Here is a 25,626-nt window from a genome sequence, read left to right on the forward strand (position 1 = left end):
CAGCACAATGCAGTTACAAGTGCTTTGGCAACCTAGAGTTCCTTGTTGTGCAAGAAATCAAATTTATTAAATGAGTTGATACTTGTAAACTTCTCAGAACACTAAGTGCTACTGGGTGTATTAAATAAATAAAATGCACCTGGCCAGCGTGGCTCAGTGGTTGAGCGTTGACCTATGAACCAGGAGGTCACGGTTCGATTCCAGGTCAGGGCATATGCCCGGGTTGCAGGCTCAATCCCAAGTGAGGGGCATGGAGAGGGCAGCCGATCAATGATTCTCTGTCATCACTGATGTTTCTATTTCTCTCTTCTTCTCCCTTCCTCTCTGAAATCAATAAAAAATATATTTTTAAAATAAATAAATAAATAAAAGGCAATGCATACTATCTCTAGCCAAATGTTGCGCTCTCTCTCTCTTGTCAGCCCTGTCCATTGTTCTTGTGCATCTAGGACAGGTTAACACGCCTTTGAGATGCCAGAAGTAATATCCAGGGAAGGTTGGGGTGGGGTGGGGGGGGCGCGGGGGAGGGAGCAGACTCTCTAGTGCCCTCTTCTGGTGCCTCCCTAACCCTCCTCACATTCCCATCTCCAGCTTCCAAACACTGCACATTCTTTTCAGGCTGAATTTAAGAACACCACATTTCCCTCAAATTAGTACCACCAGAGTCACTCACGTATAATTCATGGTGCTCAATACATAAAGCCTCCTGACTGGCTTTATGTGACGCGACCTCCCATTAGAACCAGCACTGCTGACCACGCCTCCCTTCCCAAGGTCCTTGCCCTGCTCTGTCCAGGTACCATTCTGTCCAGGTTATCCTTCTCCCTCCCTCCCTTCCCTCCACAGGAAGTCCTTCTCCTCTCCCCATACGGTCCATACCGGAGCTCCTCGGGGCTCTGTCTCAGCCCCTCTCCCTTCCCGCCCTCATGCTCTCCTTCCGTGGTATTTCACTGTTGGGTTTAGAGCCTGCTCCCGCTCGGCTGCAGTCACTGGGGGGAGACAGATAGGCATGCTCAACTTGCCAATTCATGACCAGAACAATCTAAATTCATTTAAGTAACATTTCCACCTGTGTGATGCCAAGTATGCTAGCTCCACTGAATGTTGTTTTTTTCTAAAACATATTTTTATTGATTTCAAAGAAGGAGGGAGAGAAATAGAAACACCAATGATGAGAGAGAATCGTTAATCAGCTGCCCCCTACTGGGAACCGGGCCCGCAACCCGGGCATGTGCCCCTGACCGGAATCGAACCCGGACCCTTCAGTCCACAGGCTGACACTCCATCCACTGAGCCAAACCAGCTGGGGCTTGACTGAATGCTTTTACTGAAATGGAGCAGCACATACACAGGTACAGCTGTAGTCACCGAGGGCTGAAGAGGAGGTGGGGGCTTCTCTGGAATCCTCTTCTCTGGAGGCCACTCTCAAGATGTTTTCAGTTCACACAGGTGATCTTTCTTCATTTTAACATGTTTTTATTGATTGATTGATTTTTAGAGAGCGAGGAAGGGAGAGAGAGAGAAACATCTATCCGTCACCTCCCACACAGACCCCAACCAAGGATCAGGTCTGGAACCCAGGCATGTGCCCTGACTGGGAATCAAACCAGCAGCCTTCTGGTGCATGGGACCACACTCAACCGACCGAGTGACCTGGCAAGGGCATGATCTTTCTTTATGTTAATTCACCTTCCATGGGGTGTATTAGTTTGCTAGGGCTGCCATAATACAGCATCACAGACGGCCTGGCTTCAACAACAGAAATTCATTTTCTCACAATTCTGGAAGCTAGAAGTCTGAGATCAGAGGATCAGCGAGCTTCGTTTCTTCTGAGGCCTCTCTCCTGGGCTTACAGACGGCTGCCTTCACCCCTTATCTTCACATGGCCTCTCCTCTGGGTCTCCACGTTCTAATTCTCTTCTTACAAGAACACCAGTTATATTGGATTAGCCCCACCCCCACCCCCATGACAGTTTAACTTCATGACCTCTTTAAAGAACCTACTTCCCAAAACAGTCACCTGCTGAGGCACTGGGGGCTAGGATTTTAGCATATGAATTTTGAGCGCACAGAGGCCGGCATGGTGTGCCAGAGAGAGTGAAACTCAAGGTGCATGGGACAGACTGGGGAACCTCAGAGGGAAGGCAGGGGTGGGTGGGTGGGTGGGAAGAGATCAACCAACGACCTTATATGCATATATGCCCCATGGACACAGACAATAGTGTGCTGAAGGCCTGGGGGGGGGGGAGGGGTGAAAGGCAGGCTGAAAGAGGTCAATGGGGGCGGGCGGGGGGGGGGGGGGGCGGGAGACATATGTAATACTTTCAACAATAAAGATTGTTTAGAAAAGGAAAAGAAACTCATGGTTTGGCAGAAACCGGACAAAGTTAGAGGCAACTATTGAACACTACTCAGTGCAGGCCCTGAGCTGAGGGACACCCAAACAAGAATGCCACGGGCCTGGCCCAAACGTTGCCAACCCAGTTGTGGGGAGAGGGCCCCGTACAGAGGAGAGTCCGCCAGCTAAGCTGAGGTGTGCCGTGGGACCACAGAGGGTGTGACAGGCGGGAACTGCTCCGGAAGGCTAGAGGAAGAAGAAACAAAAATCAGTTGGATAATCATGGTCACTGGGAGGTCTTACGAGTGATAATAACCACCTTTTATTGAACTTCTACTATCGGCCAGCACTCTATACAAACTCTAATCTAATCCCGCCTCAGGGGCTGGGGGGGGGGGGGTGGGGGGAAGAACTATACCACATTACTTATATCAAGTTCTTAGTGTTGTGCTTGGCACAAGTGAGCATGCAATAAAAGGCAGCTATCGTTCATTCATTCAACAAATATTTGTGCAGTGCCTACCATCTACCAGGCAGTGTGCTCACTGCTGGGATATGATGTCAAGCAGGATCAGCATGGGTTCTTCCCCGGCTGAGCTTACAGGTTAGAAATGCACTGTCCAGTCATGGTAGCCAGTAACCACACAGGACAATCAATTAAAAATGAAAAATTCAGTTCCTCAGTCACACCGGCCACATTTCGTGTGCTCAGCAGCCACCAGTTGTTACATTTCCAGCATTGCAGAAGGCTCTATCGTGCAGCACGGGAAAGGGGAAGAGAGATAATGCCTTTATGGTAAAGGTTGTGGACAAACAAGAGGTGGTGGGGTGGGGTGGTTCTATGGGAAGTAACCTCACAGGGTGAGCTGATCATAGATTTCTAACTGGGCTGGTCGTGGAGGGTAGGCACACCCCAGGCCTACAACTTTTTTAGTGAAAGGTGTTAAGCCAGCCCTGTCCATTGTTCTTGTGCATCTAGGAAAGGTTAACACACCTTTGAGATGCCAGAAGTAATACCCCAGGAAGAGGCATTAATCCTCAAGAGAGCACATAATCTTGTTAGCTGTTAACTATCCTGTAATCCAAGCCCCACCTGGCTCTCTCCCACCTCCATATAATCTTCCTTATGTTCCCATCTTAATTTCAAATGCAGGCAAGAAACTACAAAACTATTATTCTCCAGCACACCTGAGATCTTGCTCCCCAGGATATGTCATCAGTTTGACTCAAATAAACTCATGGAAAAGGTTTGGCCATTTCTTACATTGACAAGGTTGTGATAGAGACTTATAAGTACATGAAAAGAACATCATTTTATAACAGATACAGGAACTGAAGGTCTGAGAAGTTAAGCAATTTGACTAATTCACACGGCTACTAAGTGCAAGAGCTGGGATCTGAACCCAAGTCTGTCTTAATCTCATGCTACCTTGGGCACAGGTGGAATCTGGTTAAAGAGCGAAGATGGAGAAGGCACCGTTGGTAGGAAAGCAGCAGCCTGGGCAAAGACAGAGGCCCAGATGGCCTAGGCTGGCAGAGGACCATGAGTAAACCAGTCTGGCTGGAGAGGCAGAGACTTGTTGAACTCCTGTGCTTGGAAAGGTAAGTCAGGGCTTGCCTGCCTTGACTAAGAGCCAAGGAGCCAGTAACCTCAGCCCTGTGTGCAGAGGTTGAGTCCTTGTCACATGTGAAGAGGAGCCTGGCATGGGCAGAACTGTGTTAGGAAGGTGGCGGTGCTTATGTGAACGGTCCTGAGACCAGGTAAGGATGGCAAGGGGGGGCAGAAAGGAAGGGATGAATGAATGGTGTGAAGCAAAGAACACCAGAGTGGGAGCCACGAGATGTGACCCTTCGACTTAATACTATGTAACATTGGGCATTATATTTCATTTCTTTGGGCCTCATTTCTTCAATTTTAAAAGGGTAGGACTGGTCCAGAAGACCTCTGAGTCCTGTTCTAGCAATGGTTTCTAGGAACCTGCAAACGTGAATGGCAGGCTAAGAGAAGCCGTAGGAAGAGTAGCATTGAATATGGGGGCAAGGAAGATGGCAGAGTCTAAGGTCATCCTGATAGGAATTGGGAATGATGTACCACTAACAAAACTAGAAAGATGTATGAAAGGGCTTGTCTTTTTCTTTTTTTTTCTTCTTTTTTTTCTTTTTTTGAGGAGTTTGGGGAGGGTGGAGTCACAGGGTATGGAGGTTGGGAATGATAAGTGGTAGTGAGAACACAACGGGTTTGGTTTTAGGAAAGTAGTGCCATATTAGAAATCATTGTTATACACCCCCAAGCATAGATTTTAAAACTTTTTTCATCCATGACTTTCAGTATTAGGAAATACAATTTACATCATAGTACAGCATGGTTGTCCAGTATATATAACTGAAGCAAGAGATTTATGCAACCAGTTACCCTTACTAAGGGCAATGGGTCCTAATATTTATTCTGAAACATTTCATTTTTTTAAAGCTGATTGCCATCTACTGAATTTCTTTAATGATTGATTGCTGTCACCACCCACAGTTTCCAAAGCACTGCCTAACAGGAGACTCCTCTTCTTAATTTGAAGGCCATGGCCGTGCGTCCTGTCACCGAATCCAGGCGGGCCTGCGGAAGTGAACCTGGCCTGGGGAGTTTGGAGAAGGTTCAGCTGAAGGCTTGGTGGGAGAAAGCAGAGGCCTGGGAAGGTTCCGCGGAGAAGGGCAGAGGCCTGGGAACGAGTCGGCGGGAACCCTCAGGGGATGGAAGAGCCTGTAAGGACCCTGTGGGCGTGCGGACGACGTGGAAACCAGGTTCCCTCAGGACCTCAGCCACCACCGCGTGCGGCATTCCTTCCGCGTCCACGGGATGAATGGCTTCTGCATCTTTGACCTGCTATGGGTTTCTCTTTATTTTTTTCTTTTCTTTTTCTCCTACGGACGTCAAGCTCCTCCACTCACTCATCCTCCCTCCGAGGACGGCCCGCGCCCACTCCTTCCACACCTCCGTCAGGGAGCGCCAACCAGGTGCGACCGAGGGAGACACTCCGCCAGCCGGCGCCCCCTTCTAGCTTGCGCCCCCTCCCGCCCCAGTGCGCGCGCACAGACGCGCAAAGTTCTGGTTGCTCCCCTGCCCCACCGGTTCCCCTTCGCCAGTCAAAATGGACCTGTCTGCACCCCTCGCCCTCTCGAGCCTCCTTCGCTCCCTTTAATCGCTGCTGCCCGGCCCGGCCCCGCCCCCGGCCCGGCCCCGCCCCCCGGCCCGGCCCCGCCCCCGGCCCGGCCCCGCCCCCGGCCCGGCCCCGCCCCCCGGCCCGGCCCCGCCCCCCGGCCCGGCCCGCCGCTCTGCCCTCCGCTCGGCCTTCCCCGCCTCGCATCCGTGCCATCGGCGCTCGATTGCGCGCGGACTCCGCTCCCCGGCTCGCCTGCTCCCCGCCGCTCCCCGCCCCCCGGCCCCCGCCCCCCGCCCCTCCTCCCGGCTGCTCCCGCCCCTCCGCCTCCCGTGCAACTTTTGCCGAAGCCCCCACACACAGCCATGCTGAGCTGAGCTCCGGCCGGGGACTGGCCGCGCGCTGCCCGCCCCGGCTCCCGCCCCACCGCGGACCCTCTCGGGGGCCGCGGCCGCTCGGCCCCTCGGCCTCCGCCGCTGCGCCCCCCGGCCGCCCCGGAGCCCCGCGCAGGGCCCGGGCCGCGGCGGCGGCGGCGGCGCCCGGCTCTCACCCCCGGCGCCGGCCAAGTGAGGCGGTGATGCGGGCGCCAGCGGCCCCGGCTGCGCCGAGAGCGGAGACACAGGCTCAAGATGGCAGATTCCGACTGAGGCTGGGGGGGCCGAGCTCGCGCGCCGCGATCCCTTCTCCGTTGCCATGAATCGCGGACACCCCGGCCCCGATGGCCCCCGTGTACGAAGGTAAGAGGCGCCCGCCCGCCGGCCCGCTCGCCCGCGGCCCCCACAGCTTTGTTCTGCCCGCGGCCCCTCGCCGGGCAGCCCCCGGTCCGCAGCCCCGGCGCCCGGCCCCCGCGCCCCACCCCCGGGCTTCACCGGCTCGGACCCCTCCCCTCCATCCCCTCCCCTGCCCAGAAAACGGCCGGGATCCGGAATTTCACAGGATCTTATTTCCAAGGTGGAGGGGGCGGGGGTGCGAGGGTGGGCTGCTGCCCGAAGAAAAGAAATTGGGAGGGGGCGCGCCAGGAAAAGACGGATCCCCTGATTCTGCTTTTTATTTATTTGTAATAGATAAAGGTGATGGGTGTCGCTTTCATCCCCCCACCCCCCGAAGATTACCTTCAGGGTGATCTCCTTTCCACTCGGTCCTCGCAGCTCCCTTTCCATTTGTCTCCACTCCCACCCGCGCTCCTTTATCCTCCGCGAGCCTCGGGTTCGGGGGCCTGTGGGGTCGGAATGCGCGGGGCTAGGTGAGGAGAAGGGGGTCGTGGTGGGGGGGAAAGTCCGGGTCAGACCCGGGCAGAACAATGAAATAGACTGAAATCTCAAACCTCCCCGCGTCGACGGGTGTCAAGAGAAAACGTAGTTTAGGCTTTCAAGTTGGGGAGGCGGCCGAGACGTTTTTCCCGAGGGGTCTGGGTCTCCTGCGCGGTGCGCCTTCACCTGGCGCCCGGTCGTTCCGTCGGGGTTGACGGGCTTTGGGAAGCAAGAAAACGCAGGGCAAAAGCGCTTCGTTTCCCTGCCCTCCCCGCCGCTCGGTTTTCCTTCAGTCAGTTCTGTCAGTTTCCAGCCAGGAATCAACCCGGAATCAACTAAGTTTTTCACACTTCGGTGTGTGTGTTTTTGTGTGTGCTTGTAGCAGGAGGAATTTTAAACCCAAGTGGGCCTGATTTTTCAGTCTTTTTCATCGTGAAAATGTTTTTCTCATGAAATCATTGGGATAGCAGCCTTTACATACTTTTAGCGGCCGTCCATCTGGCTTTCTTTCGGTTTTGTTCAGAGATTCTGTGGATGAAATAGCGAATGAGAGGGGGGAAAAGGTCTGTGTGAAGCAGAGAAGGAGGGGTGAGGAGAGGCGATTTTAATCCTTCTATAAATCCAGAGAACAGTGGTGGCGAGTGAGACAGGGAACGCATTAATAGTTTTATCTTTGTTGTACGAGGCAGATTAAAAAAAAAAAAAAAACTTATCTGAAAAGAAAATCTGTTATTAGTTCCAGGGCTCCAAATGAATTAGGTTTCTGGGTGGAATAAAGTTACCAGTCAGGCCCTGGATAGCGAGGCTGTAAATAACCTATGGACTGTAAATATTTTTTTTCAGACTCTCTTGGAAACAAAGGGGCTGTTTAGAAGGCAACAGAGAGATGTTATTCCAGGGGCTTTCCTCTTTGATTCTGAAGAACACAAGGTCCATTTAACCATTCGACAAAACAAAACGAAATTTCTGATCACTCCACCACGCAGAATAGAAGGAGCCGGTGGCTCTGTGACATGCTAGGAGAACCCATGTTGGGCATTCATTGTTCATCTGTGTCTATGGGAGGGGGCTACCGTCAATGCTCCCACTGTCTATGGAGTGTTAAAATGAAACAATTTTCTCTTTATTAAGTACCTCCTTGAGACTCCCTCTGCTGGACACTCCGGGTGAGCATTAGAGAAGGAACTTGGCATTGAATTCAGAACTACAGTAACCGGCTGCTTTCCCTTTCACAGGGGCTGGGTGTGTGGGTTGGGATGTATTTTGTCAACTTTGTGGAAAGCCATCTTGGGAACTGCACTGTTCTCCTCCTGTTCCTTTCATTCTAAATCCATGTGGAATGTAGGCCCCGACCCCTGGGGCGAAGCCTGGGCACTCCTGTTCTCTCTACAGTGTTCTAGTGCTTCACCCCAGGTAAAGGACTGTGGGTGTGCAAAGTGTTAGGGTTTGAGACTCATGAGGGACCTCAGAGGTCTCAGGAGTGCAGTTTTTATTTGCAAGCCTTCCCTCCCTGTCCCAGGTGATCTCCCTGGTCACTGCTTTCAACCCTGGGTTTCCCTCCGTCTTGTTTGTATGCTCTCTTAATTATTCCTAGGCTTTGTACGCTGGGATTCTTCAGTGTCTGTGTGCATCACCGTAATCCTTTTCCTAGTCTTCCTCCTCTCCCCTCCTCAACCAGTTCAGCATCCCTCTGCACAAGTCCAGGGTCTTACTGAAAGAGGCCGTTGGTCACGCTCTAAAACAGACAAGTGACCTCCAGAGTCAAGGATTGTATTGCTGGAACCTCCATTCCCTCACTGTGATGAGCGCTTCTGAGACTCCAGTGACTTCCTTTTCCCTCCTTGGCGATACCTGCTGGATTCAGTGAGCCTGATTTTTACCAGACCCCAGTCAGAACACGAGGGCTACCTGTGTGTGTCCTAAAGGAGCAGGAATTTTCCTATGGAATTCTCCAGGAAGAGTGATTTCTAATAGTTTTTATGCTACTAAAAAATCCGGCCTGGGGTTCTTCTCAGGAGACAGGCGAGGCATTTCGGCGGTAATTCAGGAGTGTGCATTTGTTTAAATGGGGTGCAATTGCCCCAAGCTGGGGTATTGGGTGAAAAACCTGGATGCCTGAGAGGAGCATTCTAAACTGCCCGATGTTTAGAGAGAAATGCTGTCTTCCAAACAGGGCATGTTTGCTAATGCGAATTACTGGGTGGCAAAGTGTAATCAGTCTTCCACAATTTGCTTCTAAGGATAGGTTTATAAATAGCACATTAGTTTGCAGTGGCTTGGTACTGATTAAGTTCAACTTCTTTAAAAAGGTTTATTTTCTTTAGAAGGTTAAACATTTGCCTCACGATTGTTGGTTACTCCATCGACTTGCTTAGCAAGGCTTTTTTCAGCATGTAGTGCAAAGGTCTGTGTTGCCACAGGTTCTGAAGTAGAAGACCCTAAATTCCAAGTTAGTTATGTTCTACTGTACCTGAGATGAGCCACGTTGACTACTTACACAGTCAGACTTCCCCAAAGTGTTGAAATCTACCGTCGGATGGGCCTGAACACACCTACCAAGATGCCTACCAAGAAATGGGTTCTGAATCATCTCCCATTAAAATAATTTGATGACACATGTTCTAAAATATCTTTTCTTGTGTTTGTGTGTTATGTTTTTTAAATGAGTAAGTATAAATATTGTTTTCATTCTTACCACATTTGAGTAGTGGATCAAGGCTTGTTAATGTCACCTCAGTTCCGGGCATTGAGGTACAATATCTGAATCAGAGGGAGCTAGCGTATGACTCGGGACGTGTTGCTGAACTTCCCACATTTAGAAATGAGTGGATGGAAAGTGCCTGGCTGTGGTGGGCATTTTCTCAGTGCGTATTAAGGCCCTCTATCTTTTGAGCTGCTTGCAGGCATGATGACTCCAGGGAAAGAATAACCCACAGTTCAGAAAACCAATAATAGCAACATTTCAATTATTAATCTCCTGCCATTCCTTTTCCAGTTTGGGCACCAGCAACAATAAGCCCCCTCTGGCCACAGAAGAAAGAGCCCTTTTGACCCCCTCTGTGACCTTCCCAGATCCGTGATTCCCACTGAGCTGCCGCTGGTTTCAGGTAGAGAATTTCTCATCTGTGGAGGCACATTCTGTGCCACTTTAAAAACCAGGAGGCAAGCCTGCAGAACAGTTTCAGAGGCTGCAGCTGTGCCTCTGGGAAAGCATCCCAAAGTCTGAAAGGTATGACCTTTGCCCTTAATCAGGATGCATCCCTAACCCAGGCAGCAGGCTGGGGCAGGAGGGCTGGCTTACCAAGGGCCTCCTCCGAGGGGAGGCCCCCACCCACCCACGAGCCAGCGCCTACAGGCTCACCGTGCACACCACATCATTTTCCTACAAGAGAAACTTGGTGCTTTGAGCAAGTTTCAGCTGCTCGTAGTCGTCATATTTTATTCTGTATATTCTTTCATTTCTCTCTTCCTTCTTCCTCTCATAGAAACCAGTCTTGGGGAACCACCTTCGAGGTTTAGGTGGAACAAAGTAGGGATGATCAAGAGGCTATGATTTGTGAACCTTTTTTTATTCCCTGAACAGGTATTTTTCATTGTTCTCTGAACAGATATTTGCCAACGCTTTCTGGTAGTCCTATGTTGACAATTCAGGCACTTCAGGTTGCTGTCAAAGACAGGATTCAGAATAATGCGAGCTGACTGTAATAATCACCACAAAGTGTGAACCTGAAAGGCCCAAACTCATAATGTCAAGTTCGTATGTTCATACCCTATTGGGGAAAAAAGAAAAAGGAAATTGAAAACCTGGAGTAAATAGGAGGGTCTTTATTTTTTCTCTAAAAGAAATGGACAGGCCTGAAGTTCATAGTGATAATTGTGACTTAGACCCCACTTAGTTTGTGCTATACTCTCCACGCGCATTAACTTGTCTTCCTAGCAGACCCGAGAGGGAGGCACTGCCACCTCACTTTACAGGTAGGGCACTGCTTTAATGCATTCCTTTAACAGACATTTATGTGCAGTCCCTGTCCTCGAGTTCAGGGGGTATGAGAAGTCAAAGTCAGAACTAAACATGGGCTCACCAGCCCATGGTCTGACTCAAGGTGCATGTTTTTCTCGTGTGTATGTGTGTGTGCCAGTTCATCATTTTTATCTGTTAATGTTTCTTAAGGTGTAAAGCAGGGGCGAGGAATGTCCAGCCCATGGGCCATGTAAGGCTGGCCCTGCCACGGCATTAGGGGTGAGTTGTTTAAATGTTTGACCAAGTATAGCAGGCTAATTTTTAAGTTGGTAATTTTGTATGGCCCACGAATGATATTATAAATATCCAAATGGCCCTTGGCAGAAAAAGGCTCCCCACCCCGGTATAAAGGGAAGATCCCGTTTCCCTCTTTGCTCTTGAAATATTTTCTTTATTTGGAATCAAAAAAGTATCTCTGAATGTACAAAATGCTACTACAAATTCCCTTAGAAATGACCACCTCCAATTTGCAGATTTCGTCCTCCTGTTTCATTACTTATATTTTGTATCCTTATAAATGCAAATATATTTCAAATGTGCATATGCTGCTTGGAGGCTCTTTATTTCTGGTATTTAGCATCACAGGCTGTTGTGAACGGACCCTTGCAGCATATGTGGCTGCTGGAAGATTAATGCCTGGCTTTGCTGCCTGGCTGAGGCCTTGCATGCCAGGTAGTTTGTGACACTTGTTGGTGGAGGTATGGATTGGTGGTCACTCAGCAGATCACTCAGGCAAGGAGTTAAGGAAGAAGAAAGCCCAGGTCTGCCTCTTGGGAGCTTGGAGCCAGAGCAGGAGAGGGCCTTGGGAGAAATATAGTTCACCCTCCCGCCTTCCGGAAGGTGAATGTTCTTGACTGAAATTATCAGGTTATCAGAAAAAAAAAATTTCCGGGAAAAGGCCACACTAGTAACTCCCTCTGACTAATTCCCGTATTCTATTAACCTGATTGTCAAGAAATTCCCGGCCTGAAATCTCGCCTACTGTCCTCCAAACCTGTTTTCTTTTACTCGGGTCCTTTCTCTAAAACCTTCGGTACACTTGAAGATAATAACTGGGTCTCTAGCTCTGTCCTCACCGGGCCTGTGTTGTGTTCTCTCTCTCCTGAACGCTCTGGTTTCCCCACATTAAAAACAAATGGTGGTGATCAGAATGAATACAGGTCTTTAATACTGGTCTCATTAGTACATTGTGTACAAGAAAAATGACTTCAGGGTTCTTGCATCATTGTGAGCCCCTGGAGGGCAAGAACCAAATCTGATTCATGTTCGTATCCCCTACAGCAGCTGTGCAGTTCCTTAAACCTAGTAGGCGCTTCATAAATGTTTGTTCCATTGACTTCCTTTAATATAGTACCTAAGTAATAACTGCTCATCCCACCAGCCCTGGATTGGTGACCTCTGGTTACCTTGCTTTCAACTTGGTCCTGAGTATTTTCCCTGTACTCATGTCTAAGCATCCCTCACCCCAAATAATGCCGTCTTCTGCTTGCTCTTTGAATCTGAGCTTCGTTACTTTGAATTTCACCCGTCTACTTCCAGCTCTTTTAGACCCTCATTTTCTTCTGCAGATCTGACAGGCAGAATACAGAGGACATTAAGTATAAGAACATGAACTACTCTTGAAAGAGGAGGAGGAGAGCGCACAGAAGAATCTTAATGATTCCGTGTAACATCCATTCATCCAGACTTAGGACAGTCCTGTCAGTCACATTCTTTACAGATTTGGAGTCAGCTAAAGCCATACCTGTTTCACCAGGTTCTCTGCGCAAGTAAGCTAGGTGTCACGAGAGTCAGATTTGCAGTGGGAGTTCCTCCCTCTCTCTGGTCTAAAGCCAATGGAAAAAGCAAAAGACGTGACAGACAAAGCCATTCAACTTGGGGTTCTCTAACGGATGACTTTGCCATTAGAAAGTGAGCTAGTATAAAATAGTTGCCAGCTTAAAAAAAAAAAAAAAAAAAGGAGCAAGCCTTTGAAACTGCAAAATCCAATTTAAAAAAAAAAAAGGAGCAAGCTTTAAAACTGCAAAATAATTTTGTGGTTTTACAGCCACTTATTTCTACACACAGCGCTGAACAGATTTGCAGTGTTTTAGCAATTCTTGCCTAACTTCTTTTGCTCTAGTAGGTTCTGGTTAATTAAATGCCACCGCGTTTAAGCAGAATTAAGATTGATTCACTCTTGCATGTGCTAGTGCTGTAGACATTATAAAACCTTTGTTTCCACAATAAGAATGCAGTCTAATATATGAGTGGACAAGGGCTCCCCGCCGCCCCCCCTTTCCCCACTCCAGGTTATGCTCTCCATCCTCAGTGAAGGATTGTGGAACTTGCCATAACATTGGGTGGAAAAAGCACTTTGGGTTCACGCAGTTACAGATTGCATCCTGATGAAATAAGGCTTGTTCCTGTATTTTTACCATTTCCTCCATATCAATCAATATTACCTCCTTGGTTCAACCATTAGAATTGTTACAATGTAAAATGATTTTTCCAAGGGCTTGGCATAAGACGAGGGATCCATCATGCCAGTTCTACATAGAACTTCTCATTTCATAGCATTAAAGAGGCACATTTCAATGGTATGTGTTCCTAGAATCCTGTTGAAAGTCACATGGTAAGGAAATTTGGAAAACTCTGGTTTGTTGCTGGTTGTGGAAATGTGTTCTTTTTTATTTTTTTTCTCTAATGAGGAATTTATAGGCTGACGAAAACCAGCATGTAAAGTCTTGAAATGATGCAGAAAGGCAGTAGGTTAGCCTCCTGAGTCCTCTGTAACGGCACCTCCTCACGAGATCCTAGGCTGATAGCAGGAGCTTCCATGGGAAAGTACGTTTCAGGGGAACGTACAGGTGAGGAGAGATGGAGACAGAGCGCACACGCACACGCACACGCACACGCACACGCATGCATTCGGCTTTACCCCCTGAACCACTTACATCTCCATCTCCAGCACACTGTGGTTACTGTTATTCATTAAGCATGACCTGCCCCATCAGGAAGAGATTAATCGATATTCATTAGATTCTATTAACTGCGACTGGGAGGTTTTCTAATGTATTAGAGAAATGTGTCCATTAGAAAATGGCTAAAATAAAGAATCTCTTTCATTTGATTATTCCAAGACTTACTCCAAAAAGGAGTTAAGGCCACTTTAAAGGGTTACGTTTCTGAAAGAAAGGGAATTAATTTATGTAGATCAGTTTTTGTGGTGCAGCTGATTTCCAAGGAGGTTGGATAAATGAGGTATTCCTATACAAAGAGACACAGCTCTTGTTCGGGTTTAACAAGGTGAATAAGCAGAGGGCACGATTGAATTCATTTGCAGAGTAATTTTTGCTTGGCTGGAGTGGTAAGCACAAAATAGACCAGCAGAGGAGAACACTGAGTGTTTGGGATCAGCTGTTGAAAGGTTTAAAGGGGTTCTTAATTCAAGAGACATTTTATGGTGTAGAGGGAGAAGGGGACCAATATCATCAAAATGATGCTTGAACAAGGTCATTTTTCCTGGCCTGGCTATAATAGAAGGAATAAGGTAGCCAAGAGGGTGAGCCATGCTGGGAGGCTGGGAGGTGTGTTGGAAGGCGTGAGCACGGTGGCAGTGGAACTGGGCAGTTGTTGGGGCCACAGGAGAAAATGCATAGAGCACTTCTCAGCTTGCCTGCCCCAGGGGTTCAATAAATATCTGTTCCTTTCACTCTCCTCCCACCTCTTTTGGTTGTAATACCGGGTCAGGGAAGCTTGCTGGTGTTAGCAATACGTGGTATTTATTCTGCAGAGCTGGTAGGCTTTCCCCCAGGCCCATAAGGGGGCTGCAGGGTCCCTTGCAGCCCACAGTGCCTCGCTGAGCCCAGCCAGAGGGAGGATGTCCCCCTTGCCCAAGGAAAGCAAGGCCACACACCCTCAGTACCAGTGTTTAAAGGGTCTTCCGTTAGGAAGTTGTTCTTTATGTTTCCCTGAGAAAGTCACAGCTTGTCACCATGGACCACTTATTAACAAGAAAAAAAATCACAGGCGAGAAACCAGTACCATCGTGATGTGAGCCACCGAACCCCAGAGCCCTTTCAGTCACTGAGTGGCTTCCCAAGGTACCTGTTAGAGTCGATTTTTCCCATTGACATGACCAAAAGGGAGATCTGTCCTGTTTCAGGCATGACGTTCTGACCCCAAATTAGATCCTGATGGTGTGCTCTGTCCAGAATAGTAAACTAAATAAGCATTTGAACACACAGATACACACGAAGGGACCGGCTTGCCCTGACATTGGTGCGTCCTGGGACTGCAGTGCGAAACACGGTTCCCGGTCTGTGACACACCAGTTCTCTCTACCCCTGGGTTGGGTGTCCAATCTATGGCCCCGGGGAAGGCCTGGGTGGGCACGAGGCCTTTTGGGCTGGGATTCCCAGGGACCCAGAGCACGGTAGGAGTGGGCACACCTCATGACTCTGGGGACTCCTCTCCCCTTAGGGCGAGTTGTGGCTGGCACCTTGGAACTATGGGGTCCACGGTTGGGGCCCCTGATGCCCTCCTCTAAGGGCGGCGCTGATGAGGGGACTTCTTGCTGTGAAAACTTGGGCAACAGAGGCATCTTGAAATGTTTCCTGTTTGTACAAGTCATGGCTGGTGGTTGCTTCACTGGATACACTGCTCTCCCCGCTTTTCCCTCCTCAGCCTTGATCTTGTACTTACGGTTGCTCCATAAAGCGGAGTTGATGAAACAAACCCATTTCCTGTGGCCTCCTCAGAAAATCTCAATACCATTTCTGTTCCTCTCACAACGAAACTCCGTGGAGAAGTGGTTCTCCAACTTTGCTGATTGTCAGTCACCTGGAGGGCTTGTTAAACCAGATCCCTGGGCCCCGCCTTCGGTTTCCTGTCCTAGGTCTGGGGCGGGGCTTGAGAATTTGCATTTCTGATGGAGAACCCCTATTTTAGAGGAATGCACTCAGAATGAAAAAGCGGGCAGTATTTAAAATCAGAGGGAGTTGTTTTTATTAAAACTTTCCTGGCATTGGCATTATTTGCAGCTCAACTGCCTTATGTGGCCTTGACTTCTTGAAGCCGTAGGACGTGGTACAGATCCAGCCTCTGACCTTGCAGCCTCTGGCTCCAGGGGAGTCGAGACCCCAACTTCTCCAGGGCCTGTCGTAAATGCAGGATCTACTTTCTCTTCTTCTCCCAGAGCCAGTCAGTCTATAGTTCATCCATCATGACCCTGGGGTCCCAGAATAGAATGGGCAGATATCATACTCACAATAATGATATGTTATTATTAACTACCATAAAGAGCTCTATGATTTTCTCTGTTTACAGGAAGGGAAATTGAGGCTTAGAGATATTCAATTACATGTCCAAGGTCTCATAAGCAGTAGCTGGTAGAGCCAGGGCTCGAACCCACCTGATACCAAAGCTCTTCTCTTGAGTGGCCGTTGCCTTGCTCCCCACAGGTAAGTTACAGTGGTCTGCGCAGCATACAACAAGGAGGCACATGATTGGGACCCTGGAGAAGGGGCTACTGCGGTGGGCCTGAAGGGGCTAGAGTGGTAATGTCACAAACACACATTCCCTGAGGCCCTGTTGTCCCATCTGTCTCCTCATTGCCATATAGGATCACATGAGAGTGAGTGCAAAGCACTGAGGCCAGGGGCTGGCACGTAGGAGGGTTCAGTAAAGGGCAGCCAAGCCATGAACCCCCTTTGAGCAGCAAAACAGATAAAATATCTGAGAAGAAGCTTCCTGAGACCGCTAAGAAAAGAAACGCCATGAAAAGATGCTAAGAGCTGATACTTCTCGAGCCCTGGCGATGGCAGTTCTGTTCTCAAGTTTCACGTATATTAACTCACTGAATCCTGTCATGATGCCGCCAGTAGAGCTGCAGTTCTGTGTTGCTGAGGCGCAAGGGGGTGCCACAGCTCAAAGGTGGCAGAGCGGAGATTGGCCCCAGGCAGCCTGGATCCAGAGCTCGGACCCCTGACCACAGGCTCTAGCTACAAGGTGGAAAGTCTTCCCAGCCCCTTCCTAGATAAGGTAGTGTAATGTGTAATGTGCTCTTCTTTGGTTCTTCTCCAAATGTGTTCTTTGTTTCAATCAAAATCCGAATAAATGTTTTAAAATTCAAGAAACTGAGTCCTGCCGGTCTTGGAAGATAAGGAGCTGGGCATAGAATAGTCAGGTCTGAGAGATAAAAAGGAGGGAAGGGGTGAGCTCTCTCCCGTGTGTTCACACCAACTGTAAAGCGTCCGGTGTGGCCCAGACGGACAGACCCCTCCCTGAAGGCCCTGTGGTCTGCGGGCACTTAATGGGTGATGGAGGAGGTGCCTCGAAGCATGGGGGGAGGAAACCTGATTTGACACCTGGGAAGGGGACCATGTGATAACAACCTGAAAAGTCTCAATGGGTGTTTTCACCTCACATCATCAGGCCAACATAAATTCTACATGATTAAAATGTTAGATTTAACAAGAGTCTGTTGAGCACATGAGATATTCCAGGGACTCTTCTACTAGCTGAGGGTTCAGCAATGAACGAAGCAGGTAAGAACCCTTACCCTGGAGCGGTGTGCATTTCAGTAGATAAAATAATTCATTGTTTTAAAAAGCTCGAAATAAATAGAGGCGGATCTTTATTAAACATTTAGAGGGGTTGAAATGTCTAAGCTTAGACTCGGTAGAAGAAATCACAGAGGAAAAACAAAAGTTTTTCAGTGTAGCATTCCCCAAATGTGAAGGCTCTTTCTGTTTTACTCTCATTAGTTATTCTCATTGTTATTTCATGTAGTCTTGAGGGGTGTCTGAATTTTAGGATGGGTTCTCCAAAGCATAATTACTGGGACAAGGAGTGTGAACATTTATAGGGTTCTCTCCATATGTAACCATATTGCATTCCTCCCCAAAGGATTTTTATATTAAGTCAAACCACCTAGAAAGAGATTTAAACTCACCCGCCTGTTCGCTCAAGAAGGCACTGAGCTCCTCGTTGCTGTCAGGCCTCAGCCCTCCATTCCCAGAGGACAGGAGTTTTCCCGGGGCTTTGGACACCCTCTATGGTAGTGACTCCCAGCGTTACATTGTACCTAGACTTCTTTTCTGAGCTCCGGTCCTAAAGCCAACAGCCTGCTTGACATCTGTATTTGGATAGCTCACAGGCATCTCCAACTTAACACACACAAAGAGAAAAACCTTGGTCAACCCTCTGAAATACGCGCCTCCTCCATAATTCTTCACTTCCGTCCATGGCGTCGTCTTCCCCCTAGTAGTGCACATCAGAAACCCAAGAGTCATCCTTGAATCGTTTCATTTCACATGTAATCCACCCCCAGATTAATTGATTCTGCCTCCTAAATATAGCGATTCTTGTTTTTCACTGTAGTTATGCTCTCTAAAGTCGCTACAAACACCGAATTAGCGAATACGGAACCATTGCTCCTAGGTTAGCTTCCTGCAAGCCTTTGGTCATAGTTTCATCGGCTGATCCATACACAGCCTTATTTTATGTGTGTTTCTGGGTAAAGACCCCTTATTTAATCCACAGTTGATTCATTAACATTGAACTCGAAGCCTATTCCACCACCGCTCAGGCCTGAATTAAGTTGTGTAGAACACATAGTTTTCCGTGAGGCACCTCACCGCTTATTTGTGCTTAGAAACACTCGACAGCCCTTTAGCACTCTGCTTGGAGGTCACTTTTCAATCCTGAACAACAATGTGGAAAACATGGTGCTAACCAGGCTGTGGGAAGTACACTTGCCCAGGGTATATAAGAGTTCGCAGGAGAGCAGAGCCTTGTTTGACCTCCGCTGGGAGCATGTGCATTGGGCAGCCACAGTTTGCACATGTCCAGGTAGGGCTGAGAGCACCTTCTTCAGTATGGATTCTGAGGTTACAAATAAATTTCTGAATCCATGAACAATGAATGTCAACTGTATGCAGTGAACCTGTCCACTTCTCAACTGCCATCTGCTGGTCCAGTGGTCAGCAAACTCGTTACGTAAAGGGACGGCGAGCAGGGATTGTAGGCTGTGTGGGCCAGATGGACTCGAGCAATCACGTGGCTCTGCAGCTGTGAAAGCATAAATGCATAAAAGCAGATAATGCCTAAATGAGCTGGCAGGGCTGTGTAGTAAAACTTTCTTTACAAAAACAGGCTCTGGGCTGGGTTGGCCCTCGGGCTGTAGTTTGGACCTGCCGCAGCCCAGTCTAACCCACCGTACGGTCTCACCTGACTGCCCTGACCACTCACCCACATCCATTCTCGAGCCTTCAGCCTTTTTCCATGGTGATATTAAGTGTAGGTTAGATCTGGTCACTCCTACTATAGATGCCCACTTTCCCATCACACTGGATAAAATCCCAAATCCTGAATAGCATGGCTACACCACGGCCCCTGCGTGATGCTCCAAGGTCCTGGTAGCCAGCCTTCCCCCCTGCGCCCCATCCCGGCCTCCTCCAGGCCTGTGCTGTCTCCAGCCTGGCTCGCTGCTACTCACTCTGCCGTCATAACCAAAATGTCACTTCCTCCAACCTACGTTAGACACCCCTCTTCTGATCTCAGGACACCCTCCTTTCCCTTCATAACACGTAGGGTTTTGAGATACCACTTATTAGGGCTCATTTGCTTTTCCCCTGCCTCCCCCACTAGACCGCAAACTCTAAAGATAGGAATGTGTCTGTGTTCCCGTGTTGACTTCAGAAAAACTGCAGACACTTTCCAAAACTTGTTAAATGGGATGTTTGTACAATGTAGTTTTGCTTACACAGGTTTCTGTATGAAGCTACAGTAGAGAAACCTGAAAGAGTCACCACTTGGAGCATATAGTACACCTTCTAAAGTTGAGAGTGATGATTAAAGGGAAAAGCCATCCTGGTGAGTTTATAAATGGGTGTGAAAGTGCGTCTTTATTGTCAAAGGGCGCTTCTGCCAACAGCTCTGTCTAGCTCCTTGTTTTCTCCCTGGGATTTGAATGTTGCCTCAAAGCAGAGGTGAGGAACCTTTTCTTCTGCCAAGGGCCATACAAAAGTATCAACTTAAAAATTAAAGCCTGCTAGATTTGGTCAAACATTTAATTAACTCACCCCTAATGCCTTGGCAGGGCCAGACCAAATGATTTCACAGGCTTCTACAGCCCATGGGCCATACGTTCCCCACCCTGAGAAAGCCAGTTAGCCTGCCTTTTCTCCGAACAGGTTCTTTGAACATGGCTGGTAAGGTTTCCACACAGGGAATTGGGGCACTGTGTGCTTGAGGAGGAATTTTGGCACTGCTTTTTAAATAATTATATATATATATTATTTCAGAGAGGAAGGGAGAGGGAGAGAGAGAGAGAAACATCAATGATGAGAGAGAATCGGTCCCAGGTGTGGGGTATGCAGAAGGGCTCTCTTCTCTTCTCTTAAAATTACCCTGTTGCAACCTTAGCCGGTTTGGTTCAGTGGATAGAGCGTCAGCCTGTGGACCGAAGGATCCTGGGTTCCATTATGGCCAAGGGCACATGACCAGATTGTGGGCTCGATCCCAAGTAAGGGGCATGCAGGAGGCAGCCGATCAATGATTCTCTCTCATCATTGATGTTTCTATCCCCCTCTCCCTCTCCCTTCCTCTCTGAAATCAATAAAAATATATTTTTAAAAAATTTAAAATAAATAAAAATTGCCCTGTCACACCCCTTTTCTGTGCACATTTATATATGTACTTTTTCTTCTTTCTCCCCACCCCCCAAGTGATGTTACTCTTTTGCAATCTGCCTTTTTCAGTGAACAATTTCCAACCTTGTATATCAATAAAGGTCATCTCATTCCTTGTCCATATTCAGATTTCTGTAATCGGCCCCCAGATGTTCTTGGAAGCCAGTTTGTTGAAATTGGTGTCTAATTGAGGACCATGCAGTGCATCTGGCTGTAGCTTGCTTTTAGCCTCTCCACCTGGCACAGCCTCCGCGGCAGAAACGGCTGTGGAAGCTCCCCTCTGGAGAGTGGGGCGGCTTCCTTCGGGCGGGGTGAGCGTCACGCCCGTCGCCTGTATCGCCTGTGTCTAAAGGCTTGACTATGAAGCTCATCATTTGGGGCTAGGATATCCCAGAGGTGACTGCCCACTTCACTCACCTCCCAGTGACTCTATTAGTGAAGCTAAAGTGGACCCCCTGGCAGGCGATGCCAGAAAGGGATCTGTGTGGTGTGACTTTGGCAAAGAGACCATTTCCCGAATGGTGTTAGCACCCAATGTTAGTTCTTGCCTGAACTCCTATGTTCATCAAGTTTAGTGAAACGATGTTTTTCTAATTCTTCCATTTCTTGGCTAAAGTAGAGCTTTCCCTCATCTCTTGGGGCTGTCTGATTACCCTGAAATAATAGTTCTAACTGGAAAGGCAGGATCTTTGCTAATGCTTTCCCTTTAATCATTAATTTTCAAAGTAAGGAATTGTGTAATAGCCATTTAAATAGTGAGAAATTAGTTTTTCTTTTCTTTTTTCTCAGTATACAGCCATGGGTTTTTTAAAATTGATTTGGTGTGTTTTAATCATTCATCCTTCTGTTACAAGTTCAGGCAGTGAGACCCCTTCAGCTAGCTCCTTGCCCTTCCTTGTTCAATGGCCTGATTCCCCCGGTTGCCATGGAGTTTTCCAGGGTGCTGGACAATGGTATTAGAGACCACAATCTCTAATGAGGGGTGGTTATTGCAGTAGAGGTGACTTGTTCTCCGGGAACTTCAGTGGACAAAAGCAAGAAAATTTGCAGCATATTGTTGCAAATTAAGTCAGATGGACATGTTCGGTGTAGTTTTTGTTTCCCTGTTTCCTCTTATCATTGTAGCTCCTTTCTCCACTACAGAAAACCTTCATTTCTTCTTTAACCTATAAATGTAAAAATCAAGTTTCAAAATACCAATATTTATATTACTGTAAGTATTGAAACTGCAGAGAAAATTTAATACATCTTTGTTATTTTTGTCTTGTCCTTAGAATGCACCCAGCTAAGGATATGTAATTAAAAACCCTGTTCTAAAGTCCCTAAAAATAAATTCTTCCCCAGAGTGACTATGTCACCACTTTGATATATGGTTAGGCTCATATCTTTCAGTTTCTTTTCAGTGTAAAACATTTTTGTTGCTGTTAATCCTCACCCAAGATATTTCTCCATTGATTTTTAGAGAGAGTGGAAGGGAAGAAGAGAAGGAGGAGGGGGTGGGGAAACATGGTTGTGAAAGAAACATTGATTGGTTGTCTCCCGCACACACCTCAACCAGGGCCAAGGATTGAACCTGCAACCCAGGTACATGCCCTTGGCCGGCAATCGAAGCCTCAACCCTTCAGTGCATGGGCCAACACTCTAACCACTGAGCACACCGGTTTAAGATATTTTAAAATGATTATTTATTTATTTTTGCTAATCCTCATCTGAGGATTTTTTTTATTGATTCTTATTAGAGAGAGTAAAAGGGAGGCGGAGAGACAGAGTGAAACATGGATGTGAGAGAGACACATCAATTGGTTGCCTCCGAATGTGCCCTGACCAGGGCCAGGGATCTAGCCTGCAATCAAGGTAAATGCCCTTGACCCGAATTGAACCCGGGACCCTTCAGTCCGCAGGCCAATACTCTATCCACTGAGCCAAACCGGCCAGGGCTAAGACATTTTTTTAATTGAGCTTTTTAGAGATAGGTTATGCATTTACATGACTGAAAGATCTAAACTATCAATGTAAGATCTAGATGACAGGTATATAGGAATTGGTTGTTATTCTCTCTACATTTCTTTATGTTCAAAAGTTAAAATAATTAAATGTAAACTATATATAAAGATAGCTGTAATTGCTCAGCTGGTGTGGCTCAGTGGTTGAGCATCGACCCAGGAACCAAGAAGTCACCAGTTCAATTCCTGGTCAGGGCACATGCCAGGGTTGCGGGCTCAATCCCCAGTAGGGGTGTGTGCAGGAGGCAGCCCATCTATAATGTTCCTTTCTCATTTATGTTTCTATCAATCCCTCACCCTTCCTTTCTCTTTAAAAAAACATTTTTAAAAAGATATCTGTAATGAAGTCTTGCCCTTTTTACTTTGTTCCCTCCTAGATAATTATTTTTATTAGTGTCTTGCTTAACCCTTCGTGTCTTTCATTTTGCAGATTCAAAGTGTGTGTGTGTACTCTTATTCTCCTTTAATTATACAAAAGGTAGCATACTATTTGTATTGTTTTACATCTTAACTTTTTTTTCTCTTAACAGTGTTTTAGAGCCCTCTCTATATTAGTTCATAGAGATTATCTTCAGTCTTTTTGATGGCCATAAAATACTCCATTTTGTTGACATGCCATGGTTATAAACCATTAACATATTTTGGATTGTGTCCAGTTCTTCGCTCTTTACAAATCGTTTGTAATGGCTAACCTTATATACAAGTCACTTCATACTCATGCTGGTGCATGCCTGTGATGGAATCCTGTAAGAGGGACTGTATGGTCAAAGGGTAAGTGCATCTGTAATTTTTTATAGATATTGACAAATTCCTCCTGTTAGGATTTGTGCCGTAGCTTCTCATGCAAGCAGTATATGAACATGTCTGTCTCCCAAGAGCACTGCTTCGAATCTGTTGTCAAACTTTTGGATTCTTGTTGGTGGGTGAGATATGGTCTTTTGATGTAGTTTTAATTTATATTTATTATAAGTGAGCCTGAGCATCTTTTTGTTTGTTTAAATGTCATTTTATATTTATTTTTATGTGAGCTTTATGTTTTGAACTTTATACATTTTCCTACTATGTTGTTGGTCTTTTTCTTCTTTATTTCTAAGAGCTCTTTTTATATTTGTCTGTAACATTAGCTGCAAATGTTTTTCCCCAGGTGGTCGTGTATGTTTTGATTCACTTGTGGTGGTGTCTTTTGCCCTTCAAAAGTCTATTTAATTTTATGTATTTCACTTTATGTTTTTGGTTATGGCTTCTTTATGTTGAGTCAGAGTTAGAAAGACATTTCCTATTTCAAGGTTTTTAAGTTCCTTCTGGTACTTTTGTAATTTTATCTTTTCCATTTATATCTTGGTTCATTTGGTATTTATACTAGACTATGTTCTGAGGTTTGCAGCCAAATTTATATATTTCCAGTACTCAATTGTCCCAACACCATTTATGAAAACACAGTGTATGTTTTCCCGTAGGGATTTATATTAAATTTCTGGGCTCTATATATTTTTCCACTGGTCAGTCTGTTGATAATTATTGAGGTTTATATCTGAAAGGACTAGTTCTCCCTCATTGCTCTTCCTTTTCAGAGTTTTCCTGGCTATTCTCTTTGTGTGTTTTTCCATATGAACTTTAGAATCAACAAATCTTGATTTCAGAGAGGAACCTGTTTGTATTTCCATTGAGATCACATTATATTTATAAATTACCCAGGGGGAAGTAAAATTTACAAGGTTGAGTCTTCTTATCTAAGATCACGTTTTCTTTTCATGTGTTCTTTTTTCAGTGTACTTTAAAGTTTTCTGTATATAGTTTATCTATCTCTTAAGTTTATGCTATAAATAGTCTTTCATTGTCTTCTGTTGGTTGTTTGTATAAAAGAAGACTGTTGATTTCCTCATGTATTTTTAACAGCTTTATTAAGATATGATTCACATAATTCACCCATTTGAAGTGTACTGTTCAGTGGTTTATGGATATTCACAGAATTATGCACTCATCACCACAATCTAATTTTATAACATTTTATCACCCACAAAGAAACCCTGTGCCCATTAGTAGGCATCACCCAGTCCCACCCTCCCCTCCATCACAAGAAACCACCAACTTCTTCCTATTCTGGAATTTCACATGAATGGGATCCTTTGCACCTGGCTTCTTTCACTTAGTGTCTCCAGGGTTCACCCATGAGCATGTGTCTTTTATCCTAGCCATCCTCGGGCTTCCATATGTATATAATTTCCTTTTGCTACCCACTCTGGTAAGATTTTATGAGGGCAGGAATGGGCTTTTGATTCTAAGTCCGTAGTGCCTACCACAGTGCTTGGCAAAACTTGGTATTCAGTAAATGCTTAGTGAACGAATGGTTGGTCTATTATAGTTCTAGGTCACCTCCACTTCTTAAAGTGAAACGTGATTTATAAATCAATTTAATTCTAATCTTAATGCTATAAATTAATTTTTATTTTACCCTAGGCAAAACCTAATTACTAGTAGAGGGTGCCTTCCCTTCCCCCCAGGAAAGTCACGTGTGGATGCAGAGCACCAGATGATACGGGGTTTGTGACGATCTGCATGGCTTTTTCTTACGTTAGAATGAATGCCTGAGAGTGGCTGGTACATGTGTAGGAGACTCGGTATCTCTTTAGGAGGATGATTTTAGACTCTAGATTTTATTGTTATTGAGACTACTTGGTAACATATGTAAGAGAAATTAGGTAAAGGCGTTCTGGGCCCGGGAATAGGGAGTTTGAATGAGATCGATCAACGTATGTATGTACAGGTGTCCCCCAAAATGTATGCACACTCTAACAAAAGTATTCATTTCTGTAGATTCTTTTAAATTTTGAAAATGAACTATATGTTAATAAACACTGCCTTTATAATTATTCAAAATGTGTGTATACATTTTTTGGAGAATATATATATTTGTAAGGTGGTTGTGTGAACCAAGATCACATTTAATATTAAAGAAAAGTGGTCTCAGTTAAGATTAGGGTCTCAAGCTAGCCTTAAAGAATACTTAAGAGATGAAGCGTATGTGAAGGCAAGGGGTATATGGGCGATTTCTGGACCTTCTGCTCAGTTTTGTTGTGAACCTAAAACTGAAGAAATATGGCTCAGTGAGAAGTAGGATTTGCTTTACAGAAGATGACTTTGGAGAATCATGGGCTCAATAGCTAAAGAAACTAGAAAAAAAGTCTTAA

General features: G+C 46.5%; 1 protein-coding gene across 2 annotated transcripts in view; it reads left to right on the forward strand.

Moving 5' to 3' along the window:
- Positions 1 to 5,805: 5,805 nt before the first annotated feature.
- The window catches only part of HIPK2 (homeodomain interacting protein kinase 2), a 165,748-nt gene continuing 145,927 nt past the window's right edge, over positions 5,806 to 25,626 (forward strand). For both annotated transcript variants that reach the window (XM_079785534.1, XM_079785535.1), the window contains exon 1: positions 5,806 to 6,224. In XM_079785534.1, coding sequence (XP_079641660.1) covers positions 6,206 to 6,224 — 19 coding nt within the window. In that variant the 5' untranslated portion in view covers positions 5,806 to 6,205. The remainder of the gene's footprint in view (positions 6,225 to 25,626) is intronic.

This window comes from Cnephaeus nilssonii (assembly GCF_951640355.1).
Source record: "Cnephaeus nilssonii genome assembly, chromosome: 12".
NCBI classification, from domain to species: domain Eukaryota; kingdom Metazoa; phylum Chordata; class Mammalia; order Chiroptera; family Vespertilionidae; genus Cnephaeus; species Cnephaeus nilssonii.